This window comes from Phocoena sinus, chromosome 2 (genome assembly GCF_008692025.1).
Source record: "Phocoena sinus isolate mPhoSin1 chromosome 2, mPhoSin1.pri, whole genome shotgun sequence".
In the NCBI taxonomy this organism is placed as follows: domain Eukaryota; kingdom Metazoa; phylum Chordata; class Mammalia; order Artiodactyla; family Phocoenidae; genus Phocoena; species Phocoena sinus.
Genome location: NC_045764.1, coordinates 89,933,794 through 89,946,253, shown reverse-complemented (window position 1 = coordinate 89,946,253; position 12,460 = coordinate 89,933,794). Strand labels below are relative to the sequence as shown.

Sequence of the window (12,460 nt, the reverse complement as noted above, 5' to 3'; positions counted from 1 at the left end):
ACCACCTCACAGGGTTTTCTGAAGATTAAATGAGATAATGCATGTAAAGTACTAAGCCTAGTGTCAAGAACACTGTAAGCACTCATATGTTAGAGACTACTACTATTTTTATTATTACTGACCCAATAGCAATTAACACTGGCCACAGATAACGATACTGCAGGTTGATCTTAGATATCAATATATATTGATATCTGTCTATCTAAAATATAAGCTTTAGAGCATTTCTAAGATACCTTGCAGTGGCGTTGAATTCAAAGTTTTTAACATTTGCTTGGTAATGAAAATATCAAAGAAGTCCAAGTTAACCTTTAGAATCCTCCCTCTTTTAAACTTGTAAAGCATTTCTTTCTAATTTCTAGTTATTTAAAAGGTTAACAGAGATGTTACAGAATTAACATCACCAAAAAACACATAATAAGCATTTAGTTGAATGCAGTATTGAACTAAAAGATGTACCAAATGTTAGAGTGGGAGGAACTACTTCAAAAAGATCAGTATTCCTCACAAGAATGCTTAATATTTTCCTAAAAGTCACATTCAGAAGTAGTACAGAGAGAGGGAACATGAAGGCCTGCTCAAGGACAAGTTAATTCTTAGTACTCACTTGTAATAGTCAAGAAAGACATAAAGAAGATACTGCAGACTGTGTTCCAAACAATAGAGAATGAAGTGACAATGGAAATCCCAACCATCTTTGGACCTATAGTTTTGAACAGGGAGGGTATCTTGCATCACACCCCCAATACGATTCAGTCTTTTGAGAAAGAGTTCAAAGTCTTCTAGTTCAGATGTAAGAAAAATTCCATTCCTATTGGGCAGGTTTAAATAAAAGATGGCAAGTTAAAAAGTTGCTATATTCAGAGCAGACCAAATCATTTCCATTGTTAAGTAGTCTCAACTAGTTAAAAGTATTTACAAATTAATACTGCCAATTCTTACCCCATAAATATGTTCAGACACACATATTTTGCTAGTTTCCAATAAAGGTTTCTGCACCACTGTAGTATTTTAATGTAGTAATGACAGTCTCGAGTTATATTAAATATTTCAAAAACCTAAACTAAGCCACCTCGATTACTTTGTTTTTACTGAAACTGTACAATCCAGCGTGGCAACAGTGGTTAAATCTTGAAGCTAGATGCTTTACACACTGAGGAATTCACCAAAATATCCAAACAAAATCATTAAGAAATTAAAGCAGAATAATTTAAATAGACCAACCATTAAAGAATAGAAATTTGCATTTAAATTTTTTTATAAGTTTACTGTTAAATACATCATACATACCATTAAAGGAGTATAGAGAACATATTATGTGGAGTTTAGAGAAACACTGCATAGCCACCACCCAGATTACAGAACACTGTACCTAGAAGTCCTCTGTGTATTCCTCCCCCTTTACATGCGCTTTGCCCTCAGAGGTGACCACTATCCTTACTTTCATGATAACTATTCCCTTACTTTTATTCACCCATATAGTTTTACCACCCATGTGTGTAACCCCAAATAATATAAGGTTTGGTTTTGCCTATTTCAAACTTTATATAAGAAGGGAACATCTTAGATATATTGTTGTCTTGTTTCTTCTACTCAACATTGTGTGATTTATCCATGTTGAAACATTGTGTGATTTATCCATGTTGATACCCATGGCTATAGTTTTTTAGTTTTCATTGTTATATAGTGTTCCACTATATGATTATACTACATTTTACTTATCTGCTCTAACTTTGATGGCCATTGTTCCTAGATTTTTGGTAAAATAAATTTCCATTTCCATGATTACAAATAAGGAAGAGCATCTCACATGTTTATTGGCCATTTGTGCTTCCTCTTTTGTGAAATGTCTATGTGTGCTGGTATCTTTCCCCTCCAGATCCAAGTTCTACTCTCCTGCTCTGCATCCCTGGAGGCTCACCTGTATGGGTTGCTCTAGAAGACTCCTGTGCCCTCAGGTTTCTGTTTTGGTTTCGTCTCCTATGGGAGACTCCCATTGGGAGATAAGAATTAAAGAAAAAGGGAGGATGGGGATACCTGGGCCCTCTCTGTGTGAGGTGACAGCAGGTTGGCTAACATTCTCCACTAAGAGACACAACTCCTGCCAGGCAGCTCCCTTGGTCTCAGTAACTGCTGTCTTCCTTTGCCCTGCCAGGCCTTTTAGAAAGCACACCCTACTCCCAAGGTCATGAAGATATTCTTCCCTACCGTCTAAAAGCATTATAATTTTTACATTTTACATTTAGGTTTTAAAATCTACCTGGAATTGATTTTATGCATGATATAAGGCAGAGGGTCCAATTTCATTTCCCCCATATAGCTATTTAGTTATCCCAACCCCATTTGTTGAAAAGACTATTCTTTCCTCCAAAAAGACTGTTCTGCAGTGCCACCTCTGTCATATATAAGGTGAGCATACATATATGTCTGTTTCAGGGCTTCCCCAGTGGCACAGTGATTAAGAATCTGCCTGCCAATGCAGGGTACATGGGTTCGATCCCTGGTCTGGGAAGATCCCACATGCCATGTGGTGCCATGCACCACAACTACTGAGCCTACGCTCTAGAGCCCATGAGCCACACAACTACTGAGCCCACATGCCACAATTACTGAAGCTCGCATGCCTAGAGCCTGTGCTCCGCAACAAGAAAAGCCACTGCAATGAGAAGCCTGCACACTGTAATGAAGAGTAGTCCCTGCTCACTGCAACTAGAGAAAGCCCGTGCGCAGCAACGAAGACCCAATGCAGCCAAAAATAAATCAATAAAAATAGTTTTTTAAAAAAAGTCTGTTTCTATGCTCACTCTTCTGTCTTAATTGCTATAGCTTTAGAGTAAGTTTTAATATCTGGTAGGGCAAGTTCTTCTTTTTCAGGGTTGTTCTTGACCCTCTGAATTTCCATATAAATATTTATAATCAGCTTGTCAAATCCATTGCTGGGATTTTCATTGAGATTGCACTATGTCTAAAGATCAACTTGGGAAGAATTGATAGCAGGCTTGTCTTGTTCCAAATCTAAAGAGAATGCTTGTGATGTTTCACCATTAAGTATAATATTAGTTGGAAGATTTTTTGTTAACATCTCTTTAAAGTTAAGGAAGTTTGCAGCTATTCCTAGTTTGCTAATAGGTTTTATTATAAATAGATGTTGAATTTTATCAAATGCTTTTCTGTATCTATCAGGGTGGTATGAATTTTTCCCTTTAATCTGTTAATACAGATCTCACTAATTCATTATTGTCATAATTCATGTTAAAACACATACATATTATCTTTATAAACAATCAAGTATTAAGCAAAATATCTGATAAGCATACAAGTTATACAAAAGTCTACTTTTAGCAAACAAGAAGAAAAGGATTTAGTGCAATGAAAAGAACAGTGACTAGAAAGTCAGGGGTAAAATGATTGAAGCCTGTAAGTAACTGGGTTAGGCAAAGCTCTTAACTTCTTTAGATCTCCCTCTCCACATCTTTAAGTTGGGTAGGACAGTACAGTTATACTTCCCCAATAAGTATAAACCTAAAAGAATACATGGGAAATAATTTTAAGAAACTTAAAAATTAACAAATATGTTAAGTCTCATTATTTTGACAGCTTAGGGAGATAGGTTGAGCTCTATGAAATTGCTGATATTCAACCATTTTTCACCTCTACAAATGGCAAGTTCACATGATTCAAGCTAACAATTATTTTTAGAAATGAATTAAAAGTTTAAAGTCTTGGGCTTCCCTGGTGGCGCAGTGGCTGAGAATCTGCCTGCCGATGCAGGGGACACGGGTTCGAGCCATGGTCCGGGAAGATCCCACACGCTGTGGAGCAACTGGGCCCGTGAGCCACAACTACCGAGCCTGCGCGTCTGGAGCCTGCGCTCCGCAACGAGAGAGGCCGTGATAGTGAGAGGCCCGCGCACCGCGATGAAGAGTGGCCCCCGCTTGCCGCAACTAGAGAGAGCCCTCGCAAAGAAACGAAGACCCAACACAGCCAAAAATAAATAAATTAATAAATTTAAAAAAAAAGTTTAAAGTCTTCAGTTATCACTTCAAGTGATACTTCCCCTGTTTTCTTAATTGAGCTGTCCTCTTTAGTTCAAGGCCATACATGGCGTACGGGTGCAGTGATAGTACTGAGAAGAGTGGGAAACATTATAGGATACTAAGGTATCCTCATCGCAAGCTCTTGTCACTTGGTCCTTGTATCCCCATAGATAGCTTACCATTTCTACCCCAAAGCATATACAGTGTTTTGGGAAGAATCTTCATGTAGAATTTGAGAGCCTATTCACTACCTAATGTGATTTTAAAACCTCAATATACAATAATGCCCTTTCAATTTTAAAATATCAATATTATGAAACAATGTTGCATTGGATTTATGGCATTTCAGAGGAAAAGTTGCATCACTGTATTTTATTGTTCTTCCTTTTACACATCCCCACAGTTTACAGTACCTGGCCAGTGTATCTAAAATTTCATTCCTCATGTAGTTGTTGCAGCGAGTATTCTGATCAACAACGTCAACGGTCAGAGGGGGCCATTTGTTCTGCTGAAGTGAGGCATAACTATTCCGGGTCTGAAATTCTCCAATCCACAAGGTAATGCTGAACCAATCATGGCGAGCTGTGAGGTATCTCCAGAGGGCTTCGGGAGAATATGATTTGTATTCTACATTAAGAACAAAATACATTTTAAAATAGCAATGAATGATGATTATTGACACAAAGCTCAACACTAATTGAGTAAATATGATGATCTGGACAAATATCTATATAATATAACAGATGAATTATTCAGGCCCTCTGCTTCTTTTACTATTTTCCTCTTTTGTGGTGTTGCTCATTTTATAATCGATATATTAGCCCTCTTTTCCCTTTTCTTTTAATATAAATAAGAACTCTGGCTGTAATAATAAACACGAATTTGACATCCTATGAATTACCACTGTTTGCCAGTGTTAGTTATTCCCCAGAGCCCTGGTATGATACAGATCCTCAGTTTAAATAGGAAGAAACCAAAGACTATTTGGAAAAACAAAGAATGTCACTCTGAGGCTGGGAAGAGAACTCTTAGCCTTGAAATCTCAATTCACTGAACCACATGACTTTTCTCTTTCACTATCACATTATAAATCCCTTACAAAAACCTCAAGGGCTCAATGTAATGACTTGCATTTTAAAGTAACTGAATATATTTCTTCCCCAAAAGGAATTCTAAAATGAGGACACACCAAAATATTCAAATACCAATGCCTTATTTAATCCTCATTCACTATGCTCAGATTTTAGGCTCTTTCACACTTGCCTTCTGGACTTATCCTGGGGAGAAGGATGGATTCTTGTGTTAGTTGATTCCACCACTGAGCCCAAGTTAACACAATTCTGTGATCTTGCTTGTTAAGTTTATCTGTATCTTTATGATCATATTTCAGGAATGAATCCAAAACAGACTTGTGCTTGAAAAAATCTTGTTCCTTTATCCAATACCTAAAAGAGTGATATGAAATTTTTTTTAATTTTGGAGGAAAAAGCATCATTCCTTTTTCTCTGTTCAAGAAGTTCTACTCTTTTGGGGAACACAAAATTCAATACTCTTAATTTTGTATTTATTATCTTAAAAATATATATGATTATGCACATATTGAAATGACAGGGAATTCCTAAGTCTCTTCTAGATGATACAAGTTTTATCTTCATAAGGAATGTAAGCTCAGTTCCACATAAGAAGTCCATACTAACAGTTATAAGCTAAGCCTTGTCTACAATATTCTTCCCATGTTATGAAAAGGGGGCTAATGAGACTACCTGGGAAAAGACTGGATCTGCATATTTTCTTGGAAATGTCCTGAATAAAACTTCTCAACTTGATGCACGAAGTCTATAGTTCTTTTTTCTTTTTCAGAAAAATAATTTTTTTCTTTTAAAATTTCAACCTTGAATAGAAAGTAATTTTTAAAAAGTAATTAAAGCAGTGACCTCACAAAAATCAAAAACATTTGCAAAACAAATGTCATGATTTTAAATATTTAAGAATTGTGTTTTGTAGATAGCTAGTGGGAAGCAGCCGCATGGCACAGGGATATTAGCTTGGTGCTTTGTGACAGCCTGGAGGGGTGGGATAGGGAGAGTGGGAGGGAGGGAGACGCAAGAGGGAAGACATATGGGAACATATGTATATGTATAACTGATTCACTTTGCTATAAAGCAGAAACTAACACACCATTGTAAAGCAATTATACCCCAATAAAGATGTTAAAAAAAATTAAAAATAAAAAAAAAATTTAAAAAAAAAAGAATTGTGTTTTGAATTTTTGAGGCAATGTATGTATTCGCACAAATTTTCCTTTACCACAAATGCAAAATGATCATTTAAAAAGACAAAAGAGTTGTCATACTTTTACTTACTGGGTATTAGTTGAATATTAAAATAATTCGTTTTGAAGTTTCACCAACATTTACTAGAAAATGTAAACTACTTGGTCTCACCTTTACCTACCAAAAAGTCCCGTATGTTTTTATCAGTTGTATAGAAGCATATCTTGAGCAACTGGTCTTTTACATTAAAGCCCTGAAGTAAACATAGAAAATCAAGAAAACTTACATTTTGTAATGGAGCTATTTTGAACATAAATATATGTTAAATACAGAAGTACTCTATTATAGACATATGCCTTGTTAGAATTCCACAACTTTTCAGCTCTTGTAAACATTCATTTTCTACATTTATCATGCATATTTACTGCCTAACCCTAAAGTCCTTAAGGCACTTTGTTTGCCAGAAGAAAGGCAGCACACAGAACAATTTAGGGTAATGCCAGGCTACCATAGTACCAAAACTACAGCTATCTGTTATGATGATTCACTTGAAGACAAAAGTCTGTGTAAATAACAACCTTTACATAGTTTCACTCCTCTGAACTTCCAGAAAGTTACTGTGGGCAAGACCTCAACCACGCAGATGAGGCCCAGATCTCAGCTTTGTCCAGGAACCCCACCTCTAGGACATTCCCTTCTCAAATGAAGTAAAACCATGGAACACAAGGTAAAGGTAAAAGCCATTGGAAAGTTCAAATGGAGATATAAGAGGTCACACAGACAATAAAGAATGTCCCCCAACAAATAATGAGGTCCTGTGCATGCTCTGACATGTGTGAAACCTTTCATGAGAAATACTGTCTCCTTCTAACCAAAGTACCAAATCTAACAGAGAACAAATGATGGAAATTCCAATCAAAAATTTCTTCAAGAAAGTTCTTAGTACCAAAGAATGTTTCCCAGTATTACTGTCATAATTTCCTAGTAAAAGTTACACAAATTTCTTAGTTTGTGACACATCTATGAATACAAATCAATTTTTATATCAACCAGAAATTATATTAAATACATAAGAGAACTTCTCTTACATTAGAGACTTTATGATCAAACAGATTATGCCACTTACCATATTCTTCAAAAGCTCAGAGGCTTCCTTTATATTATTCTTTTTCAAATTGTCAAAGACCAAATCTAGGCCTATTCTAATCAACTCCTCGAGTCTTTGAGCAGAATGACTATTAATCCTGAAGAAAGTTTGTGCCTCTGGTATTTTGTTGTTTAAAATGGCATTGGCAATAACTTCCTAGGAAAGAAGGAAGGAAGAAAAATATTTGCTTTTTGAGTTCCTTTTTATTACCTTATTATGATTATCAACATGGGACTTATACATTTACTGAGTACCTCAATAAGGGACCTTTACTGAAAACCTTCTACTAGATTTGGGGCTTTGCACAGGGGACATGAATTGACCAAAAGATGGACTCTGCTCTCTAGGAGGTTTTAGACTAGTATAAGAAATGCAAATAAAGCACTGATTATAGTACTGTATGATAAGGGTGATGATATAGGTATCCCAGGGTTCCAGAGAGGAGGGTCCAGGAAAGGAACATCTAAATAAGAGAGATGAAAAAAAAAAAAAGGTTTCCTAGTAGAGATGACTGATAAAGTAAAAGTTTTAAAGACAAGTATGTGTTACATACGTTTATTGAAAAAAGAACATGCGTTCCAAAAAGAGAGAATATTATATGCAGAGGCATAAAGGCAAGAAACAGTATCAAGCATTCAGAGAACTCCAAATTACTTAATATAACTGGAGAAAAAGCTGAAGAGAGTAGCAGGCGAGACTTGAAAGAAAAGCAAAGGCTCCGTCATAAAGGGCATTGTGTGTGTGAGATGGATTTTATCCTGAAACTTATGCAGAGCCACTGAAGGATCTTAAAAGCAAGGGTGATATAATCATATATATATTTTAGGAAGATATACATATTTTAAAAAGAACATGCATTCATATGCATGTTTTTGGAGACAGCGTCCACTGCTTTCATCAAAGTGGACTGTAACCTCCCCCAAAATTAGAAATCAATGATTATGAGTAAAAAGAGCAGAAGACCATGGATGAAGCCATGGAGCACATTAAAAGAGGGGAAAACAGGAAATGAATGAAACCTGCAAAGGAGACGGGAAGAGGGAAGCCCTAAAGAGTGGAAAGAAAATCAAGTAGTTTTTGGCTAGAGAATGATTAAGAGACAGAAAATGCAGTCACAGCAGGTACTTCCCTACCCTTCCACCCCAAGAAGAGCAGTCTTGTGAACCTGGCAGCATCTCAGCCTTATCAACTTTCAAACCCTATCAATTCTGATCCTCTGGGTTAAGCTATTCTGGCCTTTGTCTTTCCAATGCCAACACTCTCCAAGAGGCTAGAGGAATTCTTCCAGTCCCTAGTCAGAAAAAAGAATCAGAGTTTGGCTGTATTAACTTATACTATACAAAGAAAGGCAAGTTGATAAATACAGGAAACTTAATTTACAAAATATCTTAACTAGAATCTGAGATAAGACTCGAATATACTTCTAAGCAATAATGTCATAAAATTTTCCTAAGATAGAATCAACAGCAGCAATTTGATTTATTCAAGGGTCAGGCAGAATGCATAAGTCCAAAGTGCCAGGCCCTAGGCACTGAAGGAGTGACAGTTCACAATGAGTTTGGGGTCAGGTGTTTGTCCCTGGATCCAAATGGGCAGATCTGGCATAAAGAGGGAGCCTATCTGTGTTCTGAATTAAATAAATGAAACTTGTAGACATAAACTTAAAGTTGTGCCCAGAGATCCAAAAATCTATAAAACCTAAAACGCTTGCCAAAGATTCTGAATCACAAGTGTTCAGATTCTAAATTCTGTTTCTTCTATCATTTTCTCAGATCCTCTAAGTCTGGCAAATAAAAGAAGTGATAATTACTCATACTTACCTCAGTGCTGAGCTTCTCCCATATATTGCTCTCCTTTACTTTGGGGACATTTTCATTTACATCATATTCATCTATAGCATCTGTTAGCTTCCAAGGAAACTTTATCATGAAGGTTCGAAGTTCATTAATGTAGCTGGTCAAAATGTTCACTCCTTTCTGTAGATGTTCATCTAGCTCTATGGAAAACACCAATGTGCCAATTTCATATACATAAATGTGTGTGTGTGTGTGTGTGTGCGTGTGCACAGACAGAATAAACTCTGAGCTATTATAAAGAAGTTTACAAAATGGCAAAATTCAAACTCAGCGTTTTCATGTCAAACAAAAAATCTCTGAGCCTTCTCCTATTTACAAGTACGTCCATGTTTTAATATAACCCTTTTCACCCTCTTCACAATGATTAGTTCTTTCTGCCAAATTTCCCAGTGTTAAAACCCAATTCACTCACTCAGTTACACACTGACTTTACCCAACCTAAGCAAATGGCACTCCCCGGCTTACGCTCTCTCACGCAATAGGACCACTTATATCTCTGTCCTGACATAAGAATGGGCTAATTATCCCCTTCTTTGCTGCTGTTCTTACCTTCATTGTGAATAAAAAGCTCCTTTATTTGTTTGTTAAGGAAAGACAGTGTAAGATTAAGCAACTGTTCCGAAAAGTGTTTGCTCTGGGTTTCAGAATCATTTTCTCTAATTGCTGAGCAAAGTAAATCCAATGCTGGTGTCAGCTCTTCCACATCTGAGGAAAAACCAAAGAAAGGAACGTGAAGAACACCAGGATACTCCCAGTAAAATTAACCTATCCAGAAATACCATGCTGCAATATCTTAAAACATAAGACAAAGACAAATGTCTTATTCTCGAAAAGCTCACAAAACTTTCATGAAGTCTCATTACTTGCAAACTTTAGCTACTCTACTTACTACTAGTCATCACTTACCGGTACTACGAGTAACTACGATTTTGCTGACCAACTACTATATTTTAAATACTGTACTTGGTGTTTTATAAATGCTATCTCATTTTTTCCATTTAACAACCTGAGAGGTAGGTGTTATAGCCCCCTTTCCACAGATGAGGAAACTGAGGTTTAGCGAGGATAAATAACTTGTCCAAGCTAATTTGAAAGTATAGACAAAATTTGAATTTTAGCCTGTCTGATTCCAAAACCATTCTCTTAAACACACAGGTGAAAGCAAGGCCCCTGAATCCTCTGTTTGCCAGCTTCAAATAAATAAAATGATTCCTGTTTATCTTAGCATTGGCCCCACCTCTAGAATTGTACCTGTGTGAGAATGATGGGAAACATGGATTTTACCCTGAGAAACCAGGTAAAGTTAGTCCTATGCTTCTTGTTTCCAGATCCATCCCCACTCTTCAAGGAAAAGCAGTGCAGCTGAGAGTGGAGTAAGGAGTAATCACCAACCACCCAACAGCAGAAGTGAGTAATGACCATATAATCATTGATGGAGTCCCCCTCAACACCACAAACCAGGCCTTTCTCTATAAATTCAAGCAGACTTAAAAAAACAATGGAGCATAAAAAAGTTAGCAATTCAAGAGGGAGGAGACCAAACTCTGCATGCAAAACAAAAGAGAATGTTTTTAAAAAATAAAATTTCTAATCCACATTGTCAGTAAGGACTAACGTTAAATTGATAGAAAAAGTAGGTTGTCATTTTCTCCACTTAAGAGTACAAATTGGTGAAACTTTTCTGGAGGGTAATTTATAAAAAAATTTAAGAATGTAAATTGTGTGTCTCTTTGACCTGTGAATTCCACATCTAGAAATTAATCCCAATAATTGTACATATGTGAAATTACATAAACACACAGCATTTATAGCACATTGCCAATAATAGTAAAAATTAGAATCAACCTAATGTGTAATAGGAGTTTGGTTGGGTAAATTATGGTACAGCCCATACAATGAAATTCTATGCCATCATAAATAATAGGTATATCTATCATTATCAAGAAAGATGTCTGTAACATATTATCAAGTGAAAAAAAAAAAAGCAGATTATAAAACTTTATGTACAAGGGAAAACACACTTTATTACCCTGTCCTCTAAAGAGAGGATTTGCATGACTACCTGGTCCAAGAAGAAAAGCAGAGCTCCCGTTTATTAAAAATGAAAGTCAAAGTCTTGAAAAGAAGTGTTGCTAATGTAGCAAAAAAGCAGAAGAGTCAGGCTGAAAAGTCTTATAACAAGTCCCAGTCCCCAACTCGGCCAGCTGCACTGCCACTATACATCAATATCTCAGACAACTGCAAAAGCTGGAAATTTTTGCAAATGAAGTTTATTCTCTTTTGAATAAAATGCTCTTGAATTTGAAAGATCATCTCTTCTTTGCATACCAAAGATACAAAGCACAGTACAGGATATGAATAATCAACGCATATGATAAGAACATTTATAGATTCTCACAACTATCTCAAGATTCCAGAAAGTAAATAAAATGTTATGACTGACTCCTGGCAAATAAATAAGTCATCAGAAAACACAACAATAATTTGAAAGTGATTAAAAAGGAAAAATGATAAATACAAATGTAGAAGTCTCTACACTACTTACGTTTTAAATATAAATGGGATGGAAAGTGATCAAACTGATCAGGTACAGAAGATTTTGAGGATGGACTCAAAAGATTTTCCTTGCTCTTCAAAAAGAAATCTACTGTGTCCAGCTGACGATTTTCTATTCCTGCCTGAGGTGGGAGAAAATCAGAAAAAAATTACAATAGGAAAAAAAATTGGGATACAGATTTTTTAAACTTTACAACTTAATGTACTTACACAAAGAGACACAGACTATCTTTTTTTTTTTTTAAGATTTATGTTTATTTATTTATTTATTTTTGGCTGCATCAGGTCTTTAGTTGCAGCACGCGGGATCTTCATTGAGGCATGCAGAATCTTTCATCGCGGCGCACAGGCTCTTTGTTGCAGCGCACCGCCTTCTCTCTAGTTGGGGCGTGCGGGTTTTCTCTCTCTAGTTGTGGTGCGCAGGCTCCAGGGCGCGTGGGCTCTGTAGCTGTGGTGTGCAGGTTCCAGAGCACGTGGGCTCTGTAGTTTGTGGCACACAGGCTCTCTAGTTGAGGCGCGTGAGCTCAGTAGTTGTGGCGTGCGGGCTTAGTTGCCCCGCAGCATGTGGGATCTTAGTTCCCTGACCAGGGA

General features: G+C 36.5%; 1 protein-coding gene across 5 annotated transcripts in view; it reads right to left on the bottom strand.

The window, feature by feature from the left end:
* SPG11 (SPG11 vesicle trafficking associated, spatacsin) overlaps positions 1-12,460 on the bottom strand; it is a 76,977-nt gene that overhangs the window by 47,496 nt on the left and 17,021 nt on the right. For all 5 annotated transcript variants that reach the window (XR_004348417.1, XM_032622391.1, XM_032622392.1 and 2 more), the window contains exons 8-16: positions 11,859-11,991; positions 9,863-10,018; positions 9,278-9,453; positions 7,437-7,613; positions 6,492-6,563; positions 5,801-5,928; positions 5,301-5,482; positions 4,451-4,664; positions 608-811 (exon numbers count right to left, since the gene is read on the bottom strand). Coding sequence is in view for 4 of the 5 variants with exons in the window: in XM_032622391.1 (XP_032478282.1) it covers positions 608-811; positions 4,451-4,664; positions 5,301-5,482; positions 5,801-5,928; positions 6,492-6,563; positions 7,437-7,613; positions 9,278-9,453; positions 9,863-10,018; positions 11,859-11,991 (1,442 nt within the window). In the remaining variant the exon portion in view is untranslated. The remainder of the gene's footprint in view (positions 1-607; positions 812-4,450; positions 4,665-5,300; positions 5,483-5,800; positions 5,929-6,491; positions 6,564-7,436; positions 7,614-9,277; positions 9,454-9,862; positions 10,019-11,858; positions 11,992-12,460) is intronic.